The sequence below is a fragment of the Berkeleyomyces rouxiae genome, assembly GCF_048999995.1.
Source record: "Berkeleyomyces rouxiae strain 22BRR77 chromosome Unknown BrBRR77_ptg000005l, whole genome shotgun sequence".
Lineage (NCBI taxonomy): Eukaryota > Fungi > Ascomycota > Sordariomycetes > Microascales > Ceratocystidaceae > Berkeleyomyces > Berkeleyomyces rouxiae.
This window is the reverse complement of record NW_027396495.1, coordinates 366,229-384,499: the sequence shown is the minus strand read 5'-3', so window position 1 is coordinate 384,499 and position 18,271 is coordinate 366,229. Positions and strand designations below refer to the sequence as shown.

Sequence of the window (18,271 nt, the reverse complement as noted above, 5' to 3'; positions counted from 1 at the left end):
TCTGCTGTTACAACCCACAATCCGTCATGATCGGCGTTTGCGCTCAATAAATATCTGTATACACACGCTCTCTCTCTTAAAAAAAATAAAGAAATTGTCACCGTACTACATACGTTTGTTATTTGTTTCATTTGATCAAGTCACAAGGTACTAAGCTCACCCTCCCGCGCTTATATGTATCTATCCATGTGTAAATACACTACCCCTCTCTCTCTCTCTCTCAAACCTTCTTGTGAGAGTCGACAGCCAGCGAAGAGCTCGACGACACGCCCAGTGGTCCCAGGCGACGCTCGGCGTTTTGACGCGAGTTGACGAAATCGGGATAATTGAGGGTCAGCTCAACGGCGCCCGAGGCGATGTGGTCGGCGGCCTCGACACCCAGCATGAACGAGTGGTCCTGGTTACCGACTTCATATCTCCAGCTGCCGAAGCGGCCGCGCGAGTAAATGTCCATGTCTTGCAGCTTGGGCAGGATCACCTTGAGGCCGTCCTCGCGCTCCAGCGACGGGGTGGGGTAGCCGTGGTCGAAGCAGCGGTGGTAGGTGGAAACAATCTCGTCGTCGGCGTTGATCATATCGGTGTTGATCAGGCCGCGGATGCACTCCTCCAGAATGGTCTTGTGGTCGACGGGCTTCATGGTGGACTCGGAAACCTCCAGCATGATGGACCAGTACGGGCCAGGCTGGGCCTCGGTCGATGCAGGCTTAGAGCCATTAGCCAGGCGCTGTGTGGGCAGCTTAGTGTCAGCCTGGGGCTGGTTGTAGGGCGAGTAGTTGGAGAAAATGGTAGCGCGGTAGAAGGGGCAGTTATCTTCGGGGAAGTACAGCCAGCACTTGTCGCCAATACGCTCGGGTCTGGCACCGCGGATGCCAACACCAATGACGTGGGTTGAGGAATAGTACAGGTTCTTGGAAGCCTCCTGCAGCTCCGAGTCGCCAATCTGCTTGATTAGTTGGTCGGCAGCCATGGTGGAGATGAGCTTGCCGTAGGTGATGGTGCTGCCGTCCCGCAGAGTGACCTTGTGAGCAGCGGGGTCGACCTTGACGACCTCGTTGGTCTTGCCGAAGCGCGTCTTCTCCTTGGGCAAAGTGTCGGCAACGGCAGTCCAGATACCACCGGTTCCTTCGCGGGCGGGGAAGCGGAAAGTGGCGTTGGGGCCCCAATTGCCAGCAACTTTGCCCTCAATGACATTTCGAACGACCTTTTTCAGGTCGGGAGCGGCAACACGCTCGCCGAGCCAAGCGCATTGCATCTAAAGAGGTGTGTTGGTTAGCGATGGTGGCGGTGGCGGTGGCGGTGGATGGGGTGACCGTGACGTCGGTACTGACGTTACCAAGACTGAAGACAGTTCCAGCTGGGTCTTTCTTACCTTGGTAGTAGGGACGGCCCAGACCTTGAAGTTGTAAGGGCGCATGAAGATATCGGCAATGCCAGTACCCATCAGTCGCACAATCCAATCGTCAAAGTCTTTGGGCTTAGTATTAGAAACACGGTGCTCCAGGGCAGCGTCAATCAGGCCGTCAATGCACTTGGCCTGGTCCTCGACAGGCAGCATGGAGATGTTGTTCTGGAAGGGGTAGGGCACCCATTGGCCCTTGTAGCGGACGTAAGAGATGCGCTGGTGGTTGTACCAATCATCCTCCTTGGGCAGGGCCTCGTCTAGGCAGTCGTCAAAGTACTTGTAGTGGGAGAAGATGACATGGCCACCGACGTCGAACAGCTAAAGAAACGGGTGTTAGAATAGGTGCGGCAGGCATGGCCTATCTATGGCTTGAACTCGGGGCGGCATGACGACTTACGAATCCTTCCGGGGTGGTGTCCGTGCCGGCCAGACCACCGGCCTTGTCAGCCGAGTCAATGATCAGCCACGAGGGGCCATTCTACGATAGCAATTCTGTTAGTATGTACTCGGCTGTGAGGCAGCAAAGAATGAAGCGACTCACGATCTGATTGAGGCGCTTAGCAGCACCGAGACCCGTGGGGCCAGCGCCGATGATGAGAACGTCAACCTTGCTGATGCGGGAGAAACGAGGGAGGGCTAATTAGCAACTGGACACCAATATCGAGGGCACGAAGACGACGGCTGGGCTACTCACGAGTCGGCCATGATAGCAATTCTTGGGGTCTTGATGGGTGAGACTATGGGATAAGATGAAGGCCAAGCTGAACCAAGCGCGATATGCAACGGAAAGGCAGAAGATAAAGAGGCAAAGAAGCCAAGTTGACAATGAAGTGGGAGCAAGGGAGAAGAGAAAAGAAGAGAGGAGGGGGAGCTGGTCTGAAGGATGCGATTAGGCGGTGTGATAATGCGGGTGGACAATCCAAGCCAAACAGGTAAAGGTAGGTAGACAGTTGCTTCACTTCACTTGTTGGTTTAACTACATAGTTGCCCAACTAGTGATAGTTATCAGGAATTGGGTTGGTGGGTGCGGTGAGCAATTCCTGCCGGCCAGCTTCGCCGCCAATTATGGCTTGCAGCTGTATTATTTGCACGGCTCCATCGAACCGTCGACTGCAGCCGGCGGACTAGACCGGTGGCGGGCTGCAAAGTCGACCCAGGCTGTGCGGAGGCTCCTTGGAGAAGCCGAAAAACCAACGGTGTCTTAATGCAGCCAGTTGTCAACCAAGTTGAGCCACACCTTGGCCCATGGGCTAGACCATCTATTGGTGGCTATTCTTCACGGCTTCCCCTAGTTATATGCGTATGCCCTGTGATAAGCGTGATAAGCGGAGCCCTGGTGAACCCTAGCTCAAAGCTTCTTTCTGCCCTATAACCAGGCGCCCTAGATTCCATCCCTGTGACTTGGGACTGCCGGGGGATGGGGGGGATGGCAGAGACAAACCCTAACGAGAAAAGTAAAACTAGAGAAGTGAAAGCAACTAACTAGTTACCAAGAGGCCAACATGTTCTTTCTGTCTTTATGGAAGGACCAAACGCAAAGCCTCATCGTATTATGTGTCCGGTTCACTAGCGTAGCTCCTTTGTTCCTTATTTTTTTTCTTCCTTTCTCATTGGATTCCCTTTGTGACACCCCTTTTTCTTTTTCTTTTTTTTAATCGTCTGTACATGCGAGTGTGTGTTATGGGCCATGGTCTCCCCCCGGCTTAATTCGCTTCTATCAATCAATCAATCAATCAGCGAACCCAAATGCCTGCTCCCTCTCTCCTTCTTCCTCTCTGACTTGCCTTCTCGTACCTTTTCCAGCCCCACTTCACCCCGCTCCGCATTTTAACGACACAGATGACAGACGGAGTATCTAGACGGAGTTTCTAGGGCACTTGGCTCAGCCTTCTGGGGAACCTATAGTCGTAGCCTGGCCTTTTATCATGTCACGTTGCTCTAGGATTGGCCGAATGTAAGTTGTAGTTGGATAAATACTGTACACAGGACGCGAAATGTTTGAGGCAAGGTGCCCTGCGCTGTAAATCAGGCTTACAGCACCTCTATCCGCTCGTTGCTTCTCGGGCCTCTATGGTCCCTCTGTGTAGTAGGCCCTCATGTGTGCTGTGTGTGGGCTGAAGCTGAAGCTAGAGCTTGAGCTTGAGCTGGAACTGAACATCCATCCCTGCAGATCGTCTTTGGTCTTCCATGTTGAAATTAGCTGTCATTATTATCTAGACAGCCAGCCCCATCCTCCTGTTTCTGTTTGGCTTCTGGATGTGCATACGCACGGTGGTGTAGTGTGCTTGCTCTCTGGCGGTTTTGCCGCGAGGAATGCGTGGGCTCCGTCGATGCAGCATTCACCGTTGCGAATAGAGTGCGTGGCGACATGAATCAATCATCATGTTATGTGCTCCCTCGTTGGTTGTTTTGCTTGTTGTCAACCCCTGACTGTCGCTTGTAGATCGTTGCCCTGCAAAGAGGCGCCAAACTGGGCGTGGTTGTACCTATAGCGATGTGGCACGGTGGCTTTCTTTTGGCCGTCTCATGGGTTCCATCGTAGTCTCAGTCGTCTGATTTCGGATACAGCTCGACAAGTTGTAAGCTGTAGCACAGCAGCAAGGAGCCTGTCGTGATGTGATGCTTGGACAAGTGTAGGGTAGGTACAGCAAGGAAGCATGAGCAAGTAGTACACAAGCACAAGGGTCCATTATCTGCACTGTCTTTGCGTGCATTGATTGTTTGACAGTGATGTCTTGTTCATTGTATCCTTATTCTGCAGTCAAGTGGAATGAAAGGCTTCAAGCTCCCTGGCATGTGCCGTAAAGTTGATGTGCCTTATTTTGTCTTGGCATTGTGACTTGCTTGTAGATTCCAAGCAATTATCAGACTCACTCCCGAATATTGTCGTGGTAGTTGATGCGCGTCTGACTGCACCACTGTGCCTGGCTATAGCAGCGTCGCTACCCATGTCTGCATATTCATACTGCCACGTCGATAAGCGCACGGAGAACGGAGCCTTGTACCAGATTTGACCATACAAACATCGTATTCTGTCTTTGAAACAACTTGCGGGCTGCAAACCGTGGAGTTAAGTCGACTGACCTCCGGAACTAGCGCGATAACTAGCAGCCTAACTGCAGGGGCGGAGAGAGGATCATGGTATGTATACACACGTAGAAAGCTGGGCTATCGGAAAAGAACGCGAACGAGTCCGGGCCGGGCCTGCGGCCGTGTGCAGAGACAACAGGGGCCTTTCCGCCGCTTTGTGCCTTTATGCAGGGGCGGAAGCACCGAGTGGAGCCCAGCATGATCTCAACGTGATCCGGCACGTGACCGTGATTTGCGGCTAACAGCAACAGCACACCAAAATTCTGGCTGGTTTGGTGGGGGCAGTGTTGAAAATCGATGTTTGATAGTCGATAGTCGATTGTCGACTGATTGATCGACGGTGGGCCCTAATAGAGAGGAATAGAGGGAACTAATTAGCACTTCTGGCTGACTCAAGTTTCACACAGTTGGCGTGAGCCGAGAAACATCTGGAGCCATGATTGGCAAGCATTCCAGTCATGTCGCATATTGCGTATGCCACGGTCGAGCTGCTGGGGATGAGGAAACTATGTACATGACTACACATTAGTTGGTTTCCTATGAATTGGAGGTCAGAAAACTCTAAATATACAAACCCAGTCCGGCTGCAGCATGCATCGAGAGCAAGCCAGCCGTGATCTTGAATTAGCATTAGTACTGTGTCTAAAAACAGAGCAAAGTACGCAAGGTACGAGGCGTAACTAATAAAATCACCAACACCAAGCTCTGGGGGCAGTTACCTGCAGAAGCACATGCACCTGAAGCTACTCACTCATAAAGGCCTTGACCGCTTCCCAGTCCATAGCCCTAAATCTTCAATTTTCAATCTTCTTCCATCAGTTGTCCACGTCTCCTTTCCTCGCCGCTCCTGTCCCCCGATCCCTTGTTTTTGCGTCTGTTTTATCCCTAACCCTTTCTTCTCCTGGTGGCTAATTTCCTTGCCTCTGGCGCCTTCCTTTTTGCCTTGATTCATTCCTGTTAGTACACGCACTTGCTCTTGCACTTGATTGAATCTGCACTTGTATAGGTACTTGCTTGCTTGAACTCTAGCCCTGATCTCTCGCGCGCCCTTTCGTCTTCCTTCCGTCGGCTGCGACCTGTTCCTTTTCTGGTTCTTGCTTTGTTTTTTTTTTTTTTTTTTTACCTTTTTCTTTTTTCATGCTCTCTTTTCTTTCGTATTTTTTTCCTCCTTCCTTTTACTTGCACCTACCATTGCTTGACCTCCCCAGTTCAGGCCCTTTTCGTTTCATTTATCCACACTATTCGATTTTCTTCTCTTCTGCTATCACTCTTGTTTCTCTTTCTCTTCATTAATTTCATCTCCTCGATTGTCTTGCACTTTTGGCCACTCACTTACTCATCCATCACCAATTACCAACCACCCTACAGATATCGACTTCCGCCTGCCTCGCCTTTCTCGACTTTTGTTGTCTGGGCTTTGTTTGTTTCCAACCTTCGCGTCCTCTTCTGTCTATTCCCGCCGTCAACCGTCCACCAGTTCAAAATGTCTGGCGATACTAAAGAACGCCTGTCCATCGACTCCTCCATGGATACAAAGGAGAGCACCCTCCTGCCCGCCCCGGCTACCATCGCCAAGGCTCCGGCCAAGTTCAGTGACAGCATCCCCGCCTCTGCCTATGTCATGTACGTCGTTGTGACCTGCCGCCACGCTTTTTGATTTCACATGCTAATAGCACTTGTCCTGAATATAGCCTTTGGATTTCAGTCAGTGGTGCCCTGATCATCATGAACAAATGGATCCTGGATACCCTCAACTTCCGTATGTATAATTGTCATGCTGCCGCCATATACATCTTCTGCACCACTCACACCATGCACTGCAAGTCTTGTGTACATATCCGTGAACATCTTTCTAACATGCGTGCACAGGCTTCCCCGTTCTGCTGACCACCTACCATCTGTCCTTTGCTACTGTCATGACCCAATTGATGTCCCGGACCACCAACCTGCTTGACGGCCGCAAGAAGATCAACATGACACCTGAGGTTTACATGCGCGGAATTGTGCCCATTGGTGTCTGCTTCAGTCTCAGTCTGATTTGCGGAAACATGACCTATCTATACCTTTCCGTCTCCTTCATCCAAATGCTCAAGGCTACCACCCCTGTTGTTGTTCTGCTGTCTTCGTGGGCCATGGGCAACACCCAGCCCAAGCTTAGCGTCCTGCTCAATGTGTCCGTCATCGTGCTTGGTGTCATTGTCGCTTCTTTTGGCGAGATTGAGTTTGTCCTCATTGGTTTTGTTTACCAGATTCTGGGCATTGTTTTTGAGGCTCTGCGCTTGACCATGGTTGAGAAGTTGCTCAGTGGCGAGTACAAGATGGATCCCCTCGTTTCCGTCTACTACTTTGCTCCCATCTGTGCTTTCATGAACTTCATGGTCGCTCTGTACTGGGAAATCCCCAGAGTCACTTATCAGGACTTTGCCAACGTCGGCATGGGTGTCTTTTTGCTTAACGGTTGCGTTGCCTTCACCCTCAACCTGTCTGTCGTCTTCCTCATTGGCAAGACCTCGGCCGTCGTCATGACCCTGTGCGGAGTGCTCAAGGATGTTCTACTGGTCGCCTCTTCCATGCTCATCTGGAACGCCCCTGTCACCGGCCTCCAGTTCTTTGGTTATGCCATTGCCCTGAGTGGTCTGGTCTACTACAAGACTCCTTACGACAAGCTAGTTGCCCAAGCTGCCGATATTGGCCGCTTCTTCCAGTCTCGTAGCACGCGCAAGCTGGCTGTTGTGCTCATGGCTGTCGTGATGCTTTTCTACTTCTTCTCTGGCCCCTCGTCGGCTTCCAGTGCTAGTCCTTTGGCCCAGAGCTCCCATTCCTCTTAATCTTGTTTCCTTTATCTCTCCCGCGCGCCCCTTTGTGCGGTAACGAACTTATATTTTTTAGACGACATCAGATCTCTCTTTATTTAATCCTGTGATCCCCCCCTTTTTTTTTCCCTTTGTCTCATGTTCTCAGTTTTGGGGTCTCTCTCCGTCCTCGCATCCGATCCGTTTCCAAGTTTTCACTTTCCTCTTTTTTTTCTTCCATCTTGTACCTGATATGAAAGATCGGCGTGCTATGGGCTTGGCAATTACTAGGGCTTGTTTTTTATTCACCCATGTTAGTTAGTTATACAGTGTTACATCCTACTGTTTAGGGTACACGGCCTCAGACGCTTTTTTTCTCTTTTTCCATTATCCCACGCTCAATATAAAAAAAGAATCAAAATCAATTCTTATATCAATATCAAGAAAAAAATCATGGTGCATTTGTGTCCATAACTGGGTTGGTCATTATCTATTTTTTTGTGCTGCGTAATTTTGAGGGGATGGGGTTTTTTTTGTTTCTTGCAAGATTCTTCTTGTCTTGTTCAAATATCATGATGGAAGACTGCGTCTCAGGCTTCTCTTTCTCCGGGCGAAGCAGGGTTTTTTTTGTTGTTGTTGTCCTCTTTTTTTTTTCTTTTTCTTCTTCTTAGCAGAAGACGAAACACACATGCAGAGAGAAAAAAAAAAGGTTGCTGACAAGTGTGCAAGAAGAAAAAAAAACAAGTACCGGCCGAATCAATTCATTTTTTTCGTATTTAACCCAAAACCGGGGCACAAACAAAAGCCCTATGGATGCTGTTTACAAGCCTAAGCCAACTCCCGAGCCCGATGACAGTGAAAAAGACGATTTAGAATCCTGGGAGAAGAGATGTTAGTGGACGTTGTTCCAAGTGTTGGTGAAGGGGGAGAGGGGAGTGCTTTTGAAGGTGCAAATTCACGAGCCTGCTGTGGAGGTGGATGTAGTGCTAGGATGGAGGGGCATCTGTGACAGCCGTGTAGTAAAAGAAAACAAGACAGGCTCGTCGTGATGCCCAGCACCCAGAATATCGATTCCATCAAGCAGGTTGTGTATGTTATGTTTTTCCTTTGCAAAGCATCTATGGGAACAGCGGGGAATGGGAATGGCAACGTACTCAGAGACTGGAAGAACCATCTGTTCTTTCCGCTCGTGTACCGCTCCTCAAAGACCTTCTTGACGGTCTTCTTGGCATCCTCCCGTTGGCTGACCTCGGCAAAGGTCTCAGCCGAGACGGCGCCCTTGAGACCCTCCAGCTCCAGGGTGTAGCGGGTGGGCATGAGGTGGTTGTAGTTGACGACCTTGATGAAGGGCTTGATCTTGTTGCGCTTCTCCTGGCGGGTCTTGGACATGCGGCGGGTGATCTTGGAAGGCGAGCGCTCGATGCCGGCGACAATGGCGTGGCCGAACTGGTGGGGCTTCTTGCCGTTGTCAATGGGCTGAACGATCACGACCTGCAGGTAACATGACGAGAGTCAAGGTCAGTAAACTGTCACACTTGGTATGTTACGAGCGTACGTTCTCAGCTGGGGAGGGAGGGGAGTCCGAATTTAAATCGATCTTGGCCGGCAATCGTGCTCTCATGTCTCGCCTCTGTATCCATTGTCTCGGTGGTGACCACTTGAAGAAAATTCTTCTCGCTCTCTGAACTGGTGATTGGTCGGGATGGTGTTTTGACATGACTCGAAGCTGTATGGCTGGGAATGGTCGTTCGGTTGGTGCGAGTTTGGCTAGACGTTGAGCAGCTGTATTGTCACGTCGAATTTCTAAATGGAATGCTGGAATCGAGAGTAGATATCGATCGGATAATGGTTTTGGTGGCGAGCGAGACGAGCACAGGACGAGTATCGAGAACGATTGGGGCCAGGCGATTTTTTTTCTTTTCGTATGACTATCAAGGAAGAAAATAGTACCTTCTTGCCGGCGTAGCGGCCACGGGTGATAATGGCAACACGGCCAACCTTGAGGAACTTCATTTTGTCGGGTGTCTTGAGGGTCGGGACAAGACGTCTGGGCTTAGGGAATATGGAGTTGAAAACGGTAAAGTATCGTAGTCGCAAGAATTGGCTATCAAAAAACCCTGGCTCCAGAGATTCCACACAAGTTCGAAATTTTGTGTGGGATTAACTCTTGGGGCAAGACTAAGCCCGCCAGATCACGTGCTGCCTCGCACCGAAAAAAAGACTCAATTGGCCAAAAAAAAAAGATAGGACTGTTTAGTCAGCGGGGCATATTCGGTTAAAATAACGAACCGTTGGGCGGGCTGTAGTGGGGGCCTTATCTCAAGCTTATCGATAGCAGCACTATCATGAGTGGGGTGGGGACAAGGCTTATTCATCGTCCTGTGGCATCAAGGCTGGTGGCGTGGTAGTTAGTTAGTGTTGGACTCTCAGCGGAAGGCAGATCGACTTTCATTATTTACCTCCAAACGGACATCAAAATGGCACAGGCCTACATCATCTCACGGGTCATGGACCCTGTCTTTGCGGTCTTCATCGGCACCAGTGCGGCAGTATTGCGCATCAACCGCGAAGGCATCGAACAAGGCCGCACTACGCAGCAGACTATCCAAACTGGTCTCAGGTATATTTAGGTGTTCATGAGACTACGTTCTGATACACCACCCAGGTGGATGCTAACGCTTCATCATTAGACGATTGGGGCTCTAGCTGGGAAGGGCTGAACAGGTGTTTATGACGACAAAGTAGCGGGTGTTCGTGTGCTGAGGCTGCAGGACCCGGCTGAAACCCTAATGAGGGAAATACTTGTACATGCGGCGCCTCACCGATACTCCAACTTTGCTATGACCTCAATGCTTATCTGGGATTTGGTTATTCGATGCCACCAACGGCCAATGAATGGTACTCTATTGCTGGCTACCTGACTACAATCAACGAAACAAATCCCTCGGTCACGTTCACGTCTGATACGCTGATCCGTATTCCTTCTTCATGGCCTCTTGAACGATCTGGCCGCATAGTTTGGCTGTCGGATTCAAGGCAACGGCCAATCCCCTTGCGACCTCGCTCCCGTATCTACCACCCATGGCGAAATCCTGGGAGGCGGCGGTCTCAAAGCCCATTTTGCTCCAGCCAGCTTCCCGGCGTGTAGCTGGAAGCGTCAGGGATCCTGACGGAAGGAGCTTTGCTGTCGAATGATAGATGGTTGCGCGCTGAGTGTGTGCAGCTGAAAGGGTCTTCATGTTCTGCGGGGATATCGGTGTAGACGGAGTTGCGGGGCTAAGAAGGTCCACTGCTGTGTCAAGGTCACCCAGTACAACGACGGCGGCAGCCCTCACGGATTCTTCGTCTGGTGACTGGATGAGGCGTCTGGGATCAGATGTGTGGTGGACAAGTAGTACGTCACCGTAGAGGCGGCGATAGGCCTGGGCCCTGTTGTTTCGGGCACTGGCGTAGTTGGGGTATGTGTCGATGAGAGAGTCTAGTTTTCTCACGCAGTCCATATATCCCCCAAGAGAGTTCTCTAGAGAGTGAGGCTGCAGTCTTGCCAGCTGCATCTCTACGGTCTGGATGGCGCGGATGATGTCACGCTCGGCAGAGCTCACCGTGTGGTAGGTCTCTGGATCCGACACATGGGGGTCCTTGGGCAGCGAGTCGTCAACGACAACACGGCGCGCAGGGTCAGACTCGGGGTCGTTGATCTTTTCAAGAACGTTAATGTCGTTCTTGGTGAGGTCAAGATCGATCATGATGATGAGGCTCAACAATGATGTCGATTAAAGTGGAGGACGGGAAAAGTGGAGACGCGGGAGGACGAGAGAGATGATAGAGGTATCAACAGGATCTTGTTTGCAGAGATACAAAACATGCATGCAATCAATGTGCGACTGAGAGTGTCTGATATCAAGCAAAGGAGACCGATGGCTGGTATTGAGGAAAGGGCAGGCAGTGAACGGGGAGCACAGCGGGATAAAGACAGGCTGACCTGAAAAGCTGTGTCTAGTTTTAACCCCCAAATTCCGCCCTCGAGTTAAACCGACAGGGGCGGAACTGGGACGGACGGAAACCCAGGCCAAGCGCCCAGTGTTCCAGCATCGGCACTAGCTCCATGTAGCTAGGCCAGGCTTGGGGAAAACAAGATGTAACAGCCGGCCGAGACTGGGGCGGGCGGCCAAGGAGTGCAGATGACTGACTGAATGAGGTTTACGCTGTTGGAGACTCACTTAGGGGCCTGTAAACTTGCGCGCGCGTCAGGGTGGTGGTGGGCGCGGCTTTGGCCGGCTTACGGCGGATGGCCGCGGCTTAGTGGCAGGTGTAAGTGGCCCCAAGGCCAACGTCACGCACGTAGCCTGTGGCTTATGGGAGAGGATAGGACTGTCTTGTACTTGGAACATGCGAGTCGGCATAGAGCTGGCTGTGCTGGTTTAGTCAATACATCAGCAGCAAGAGAGCCAGAGACAGGTGATAATGTATGTATGTACATACATACATACATGGCTCAGACCTCGAAACGGACGCCGAGGCTAGGCAGTTTGTTTCCTGACCAAGGACGAACGTGACGTTGAAACCGCCCGCCCTGCGCCATTTATTTAATTTTGTTTTCTCGCCGGAGCAACAGATCGAACGATGAGGGAAGCAGCTTGGAACAAAAGCAGCCTAAAAATATCACGGGACGAGTCCCGAATGACGTAAGACGGCGTCCTGTTCGCGCTACTGACTCGCTGGCTACTCGCTGTGCGACGGGGCGGTCAGGAGACCAAGACCCAGACGCTGGGCATGGCTGGGCAATCTGGGGGAGAGGCCCCCTTTTCACGGAGGGCCGTGGGATGCCATATGCCGAAGGGCCTGGGTGTGAGAGATCGTCGTGTTGGAGAGGCCGTGACGCCGCGCCGTAGGAGTGCGGCCGTAGGCGGGTGGGACAAAGGGCGGAATCTGCTGAGCATGGGCCAGATGAGATGTATGTATGTATGTACCTGCAACTAGTTACTTGTGGACTTGTCGTATGTTGTAGCGATAAGGATAAGCCCTTGAGTCCTTGAGCCTTTGAGCCCTGGCGCGGCATAAGACCTTGACCCGAGAGGGCAGTTGCGCAAAAAGCCCGACAGGCCCATTCCGGCTGTTGCCTGATATGGCCTTGGTGATGGCTCGTCCCATGTTATAAAGAGCAGGTTCCTTCCCTTGTTGTTCGGCCTCTTTATGTTTCGCTCACCGCCCAGATAATTTCATCTCATCTCACATCACATCATCTCATTCTCACCATTATTCTCACCATAAATACCCAGTCTTGACATTTTTGAGCCTCCTTGCAACATCGTGTTGACCACTTTGATTGCATCTAGAAAAAGCTGGCTTTCTCCCCACGCGTCCATTACTGTTCCCTAATCCCACTTACACCCACCCTGGTTTCTGTGCTGCCATCAGTCCCCACACTCGCATCCTACCCGTCCTCTCTTCTCTTCTCTTCTATTGTTCAACATGGCCCCTGCTCTCTTGACAGACGAGGTCTCTCCTCGATATCAATCACCCGAAACCACATCCTTTGCCGACCACCATGCCGCGCCGACCACATTCAAGGGCTATGATCACGTCACCTGGTGGGTCGGCAACGCCAAACAGGCCGCGGCATACTACACCAACGTTTTCGGCTTCACCACCACAGCCTACCGCGGGCTCGAGACGGGCAGCCGGTACTTTTCATCATATGTGCTGCGCAACTCTAGCGTGTGCTTTGTCTTTACGTCGCCGCTGCGCTCCTGCCGGCACCTACCGGAAGACGAACCCATCACACCTGCCGACAAGGCGCTGCTGGAGGAGATGCACGCCCACCTTGAACGCCACGGCGACGCTGTCAAGGACGTTGCTTTCGAGGTTGACAATGTGGCAGCTGTGTACGCGCGGGCGATGCAGGGCAACGCCGTCTCTGTGCAGCCGCCGACCAAGAACGTCGACGCCGGCCACGGCAGCGTGACCACAGCCATTATCCGCACGTACGGCGACACCACACATACGCTCATCAGCCGCTCCGGCTATACCGGGCCGTTCATGCCGGGCTTCCGGGCAGTGGAGCCTAAGCCGGCGACAGCGCTCGGCGCGGCGATGCTGCCAGAGGTGGTGCTGGAGCGCATCGATCACTGCGTGGGCAACCAGTCGTGGGACGAAATGCGCGACGCGTGCGCCTTTTACGAGCGCTGCCTCGACTTCCACCGCTTCTGGTCGGTTGACGACTCGCAGATCAGCACCGAGTTCTCGGCGCTCAACAGCATTGTCATGGCTAGCGAGGATAACATGGTCAAGATGCCCATCAACGAGCCGGCTAAGGGGAAAAAGAAGTCGCAGATTGAAGAGTTTGTCATGTTCAACTCGGGCCCCGGCGTGCAGCACATTGCGCTCAAGACGCCCGACATCCTCAGCGCCGTGACAGCGATGCGGGCGCGTGGTGTCGACTTTATCGGCGTGCCCAAGACTTACTACGACACGCTGCGCGTGCGGCTCAAGACTGAGAAGCGCAACTGGGAACTCAAGGAGGACCTGGACATGATTGAGAAGCTTAACATTCTCATTGACTATGACGAGCAGGGCTACCTGTTGCAGCTATTTACCAAGCCACTGATGGATCGACCGACAGTGTTTATTGAGATCATCCAGCGCAACGACTTTGAGGGCTTTGGAGCAGGGAACTTCAAGAGTTTATTTGAGTCGATCGAGAGAGAACAGGCGAAGAGAGGAAATCTGTGAGAGAAAGGAGAAGGGGAGATATGGGAGAAGTCTCTATGTGTCTGTATATATTGGTTGTTTTGAGAGCGTTTTGTTTTCCCCGCCCGTGGTTCTTCTACCGTTAGCTTTAATGTCCACAGCAATGACTACCAAATGAACCTTTTGAAGATATTGCTATCGAATGCGTGTCTGTGTGTGTACTCCTTTATACCATGTTGGTATCTGTGTGCAGGCCTTCCGCTGTCTTGTTCTTTTTTTATTTGGTTTTGGTGCGCCTGTTGGTGCCATTCAATCTATTGCCATTGCCCCGTTGAAAGCATGTAAGCCATTCCCGTTTGCTGCACTATGGGCACCAGCGGTCCCGTTTGTCGAAGCTTTTGTCGTCGTCTTCGTCGTGCGTGTATCGCCCTGGCAGCCCGCGCAATTGTGAATCACCTCGTGGGCAAACACGTCGCAGTCGACGCAAAAGTGATTCTTGCACGTGATGCATGAATAGCGCCCGCTCTCGCTGACGCCCTTGAGCTCGGACTTCTTGGTCGGCTCCTTGTGCGGCGCTGCGGCAGAGCCTGTGGCAGTAGTGGTGGTCGTTTTCGCGGCAGCAGCAGCAGCAGCGGCGGCTGGCCCAGAATCACCGCTTGGTCGTTTCGGAAACGGAGTTTGACAGGCATAGCAGCTGGCGGATCGAGCAGCCTCGGCCCACGGCACCTCGACAAAGTTCTTAAGCGGAAACAGATGGTGGTATGAGCGGGCCAGATGCGTGGACAGGATAAGCGTCAGCCCGCAGCCGGGACACGAGGCGGGCAGGCGGCACACGCGGCAGCCACAGCGCGTGCACATGTATCCCTCGCGGAACAGCTTGTTGTGGCAGCCGCAGTATGCAACGGCGTTGGCGGAGCCGGCAGCCACGGTGCGTGAAGGAAAGCCCATCATCAGCAGACTGGGCGCGGCCTGCTCGGCGGTGCGCGTGACGGGCGGCGTGGTGCCAGCCAGGAACAGGTCGCGCAGGTGGCCCTCATCTAAGGCAATGTTGTACTGGGATGCGTCGCCGGCGTTGGTGCGCTGGCAGAGCTCGGCGCAAATAGCGACTTGGGCGGCGAGCCCGACGATGGACACGCGGATACGGTCGGTTACGAGGTTGGAGATGGTATCTTGGATATCGCCGGGGTCGCTCGAGAGAAGGGCGCCGTAAATAACGAGCACTTCGCGGGTGCCGTGGGACGGCGTGTTGCTAAGGCAGAGCCAGACTAGTTAGTGGAGGTACAAAGAGAAGGGGCCTTTGTTTTTGTGGGAGTTTCTGCACGTACAAAAGTGCGCCGCGGCACATTTCAAGGGCGTTCTGCAGACTCGGGTTCCCCTGGGGCTCTTCCTGAGTCTGCCATTTCTGCAGCTGCTTCAAGTGTTCCTCGGGGTTCCCGCTGATCTCGCTGACCCGGACGCCCACGCCATCGCGCATGCCAATTATGCCCATCTGCGAAATGGGGTTCTGCTCAAAGTACTCACGCACAAAGTCGGCAGCATAGGAAAACGTGAGGCGGTATCGCGACGGCAGCATGTCCTTTTCGGCCATGGCAAACGACATGTCCAGAACCAGCATCAGGTGGCGGATGATTCCACGCTGCAGCGGCGTCGTGTCGCGCATCAGCCGCCGGCGCTTCTCGGCCTCGAGCACCTCGGCCAGCGACAGGCCGCCCTCCTCATCTTCCACGACCGTGTCCCAACTGCGGTTGACTTCTTCCCAGGCGCCGCGCTTGCGGTCGCCCCCGTTGCGCGCGCCATTCTTGCCGAGCTTGCGCTTGCCGTTGTCGTCGGAGATTTCGCCGTCGGAGTCGGCCATGGTGCGTGGCTTGGGCAGTCGGCGGATCGGCGCGTCTGGATTAGATAAGCAGCAGTGAGATGTAATGTAACGCTCGCGCAGCTTCAAAAGTGAAGCCAGTATTTGTGTTAGTGAAGTGGGTCAGTGGAGGAGCACGACGCAAGGCTGAGAGGCACCGGACGTGGAAAGTGACGCAGCCTTCCGGCCCCACTAAAAAGTGGCAGGCCTGACTAAGACGACTCAACGAACAATTTAACAATTTGCATGTGATTTTGCGTGGCTGGCAGATCCAAGATCACGGACATTGGAGCTTTGGGCTTTGACTCTGGCCCTGGAGCTTGGGCATTCTACTTGTAGCAAAAGCCTGAAGCAAGATACAAAAACCATACGTCTCATCGTCCACTCCAGAAAGCAAAGGTACGAATCTCCATCTACACTATTGTTTCCCCCAACCCCCAACCACCAACCACCAACCACCAGCCACCGATAATCCGCCACTTATCATCACAAAGGCTTCAACAAGAACCGCACGAGGTTGGGAAAGGTATCAATTGAAATGTCAGATGCAGCGCGACTATGTCGATAAGTAGCAGCAGAAAAATATAAAAAACAATATGCCAATGAGAAACGCCTGGTAAACTCCGCCCGTGCGATCAATATCCGACCCGAGTATCATAAAGCCACAGAAAAACAAAAACCATGAAAATGCAGAATGAATGCAGTGAGAGAAAAGACATGCGTTAGAGATAACATGAGGGGAAAAAGAGAGACGAGAATTTTGAGAGGTAGGGTAGCAACAGTGAGAGAGGGGGCGGGGGTTGTGTAAGAAGAATCGGAAAAAAAAGGACATTCCGCTATTAACGAGAATGATATAGACAAAGTCAAAATAAGAGCGCGGAGGAAATGAAGGGTCGAGAGAGGTTAAAGGGCGAATAAGACAAGTGAATGGGGAGAAGTAAAAGAAAAAAAATAATACAGGCCGGCGGCAAACCCCGCAAGTTGCAAGGCGTAATTATGCGTAAGGGCCAGGAGCCCAGTCTTCTTCTGTGATGGTGGTCCAGAAGTACCACACCAGCAATACAGACACCATGGTGCAAAAGGTCTCAAACATGGACCCGTCAATCTTGCCTGAAGTGCCGTCGCAGATGTGCGAGCTAATGGTGTAGGTAAAGATCTGGCCCAGGGCGAAGAATATGGCGGCGCTCCCCAGCCAGACCAGCGGCTCCCACTCCTCAAGAACCTTGATCACCAGCACGCACTCAAGCACAAAGTACACGACAATAAAGACAAGCGGCATCAGCTGGTACAGCACGTAGAGCGCAACGTGGCGATTGCTGCCGCTGTACGCATCATCCCAGTAGCCTGACCAGCTGTAGCCGGTATCAAGGGCAATGTACGTGGTGCCGAGGAAGAGCGGGGCAGCAGAGCCAAAAACAAGGCCGACAGAGATGGGCGTGCCGTCGTCGAGTATTTGATAGCCAACAACAGCGTTCAGCATGAGCACCCATGTTGTTGCGATGATGGCGCCAATGTGTATGGCTGTAAAGAAGATGCGTAACTTTTCGTTCAGGGGGAAGTAGCCAATGCTGAAGATTTCACAGACCTGAATCACAGCAAAGCCGCCAAGGAACACCTCCATCTCACTAGCAAAGGGGCTTATCGTTAGCGTCTGTAGACTATAGCTTAGTGGTTTGAAAAGGGACTCACATGCGACCGACGGCAGCTTTTCTCCGGGAAGACAGCATAATCAGAAAGACAGTCATGATGATGGCGATGGCACACAGCAAGATGACGCCCAGATTCCCCAGATGGCGGCCCCCGCTTAGAGGTATGCCCTTGAGCTCACAGCCGCCCCATGATCCGTTCTGGTCATGGCGCTTTGAGATGAGGTTGCAGATGGGGAGTGTCGAGTCTCGACAGAAGATCTGCGGGGCGTGTTAGTGAAGCGCTTCTTTGGGTAGGCGGCATTTTCAACAAACCCTGAAGTCTCCAAAGCGAGTCATGATGGCGGTAGTCTATGGAGGCGAAGGCTCTAAAACCAGACGAAGCGTCGCGATAGCAGAAACCTGACGAGGTGTGCTTTGGCCAGGCAGGCTGCAGCAAGGCGCTCTGGTTGTCGGCGCTTGAGGGTAGGGGCCGGAAATGCGTCTGATTGAAGCGGCGCTTGGGCGAGTCGGCGGCGGGGCTTCTTTGTGTGGTCGATGTGTTTGTTTTCGGAGATGACAACAGTCGCAGCTTTTGTTCTGGGGCACTGGGGCGATAGACAATGAGGCGGTGATTAAGATGAAGTGGATTCCGGCAGCGGTGGTGGTGGTGAGGGCGAGGCGAAGCGAAGCGAAGTACACAAGGTTCCGGTGAAGTCGTCGTCAAAAGCTCAACTAGCACGAGCACGATATCAAGTATCAAGGTTGATTAGGAGGAGGAGGTGCGATCGTGGGCAGAGATCAAAAAGCAAAGCGTGAC

General features: G+C 52.6%; 7 protein-coding genes across 7 annotated transcripts; 2 read left to right on the top strand and 5 right to left on the bottom strand.

The window, feature by feature from the left end:
* Positions 1–220: 220 nt before the first annotated feature.
* On the bottom strand, positions 221–2,107 carry BROUX77_005241 (uncharacterized protein; the record flags this gene model as incomplete). The annotated part of the gene is made up of 5 exons (XM_073750093.1): positions 221–1,252; positions 1,370–1,720; positions 1,800–1,880; positions 1,944–2,013; positions 2,097–2,107. The coding sequence occupies 5 exons, from the start codon at positions 2,105–2,107 to the stop codon at positions 221–223; spliced, it is 1,545 nt and encodes a 514-aa protein (XP_073604127.1).
* Positions 2,108–5,975: 3,868 nt separating this feature from the next.
* On the top strand, positions 5,976–7,320 carry BROUX77_005240 (uncharacterized protein; the record flags this gene model as incomplete). The annotated part of the gene is made up of 3 exons (XM_073750092.1): positions 5,976–6,115; positions 6,184–6,251; positions 6,362–7,320. The coding sequence occupies 3 exons, from the start codon at positions 5,976–5,978 to the stop codon at positions 7,318–7,320; spliced, it is 1,167 nt and encodes a 388-aa protein (XP_073604126.1).
* Positions 7,321–8,153: 833 nt separating this feature from the next.
* On the bottom strand, positions 8,154–9,297 carry BROUX77_005239 (uncharacterized protein; the record flags this gene model as incomplete). The annotated part of the gene is made up of 3 exons (XM_073750091.1): positions 8,154–8,161; positions 8,439–8,775; positions 9,235–9,297. 3 exons carry the CDS (start codon positions 9,295–9,297, stop codon positions 8,154–8,156), a joined length of 408 nt encoding a protein of 135 aa, XP_073604125.1.
* Positions 9,298–10,238: 941 nt separating this feature from the next.
* On the bottom strand, positions 10,239–11,030 carry BROUX77_005238 (uncharacterized protein; the record flags this gene model as incomplete). Its single annotated transcript, XM_073750090.1, has 1 exon — positions 10,239–11,030. One exon carries the CDS (start codon positions 11,028–11,030, stop codon positions 10,239–10,241), a length of 792 nt encoding a protein of 263 aa, XP_073604124.1.
* A 1,726-nt stretch (positions 11,031–12,756) lies between these two features.
* On the top strand, positions 12,757–14,016 carry BROUX77_005237 (uncharacterized protein; the record flags this gene model as incomplete). The annotated part of the gene is made up of 1 exon (XM_073750089.1): positions 12,757–14,016. The coding sequence occupies one exon, from the start codon at positions 12,757–12,759 to the stop codon at positions 14,014–14,016; it is 1,260 nt and encodes a 419-aa protein (XP_073604123.1).
* Positions 14,017–14,283: 267 nt separating this feature from the next.
* BROUX77_005236 (uncharacterized protein) lies at positions 14,284–15,829 on the bottom strand (the record flags this gene model as incomplete). Its single annotated transcript, XM_073750087.1, has 2 exons — positions 14,284–15,223; positions 15,300–15,829. 2 exons carry the CDS (start codon positions 15,827–15,829, stop codon positions 14,284–14,286), a joined length of 1,470 nt encoding a protein of 489 aa, XP_073604122.1.
* A 991-nt stretch (positions 15,830–16,820) lies between these two features.
* Positions 16,821–17,811, bottom strand: BROUX77_005235 (uncharacterized protein; the record flags this gene model as incomplete). Its single annotated transcript, XM_073750086.1, has 3 exons — positions 16,821–17,451; positions 17,516–17,733; positions 17,788–17,811. The coding sequence occupies 3 exons, from the start codon at positions 17,809–17,811 to the stop codon at positions 16,821–16,823; spliced, it is 873 nt and encodes a 290-aa protein (XP_073604121.1).
* Positions 17,812–18,271: the final 460 nt, after the last annotated feature.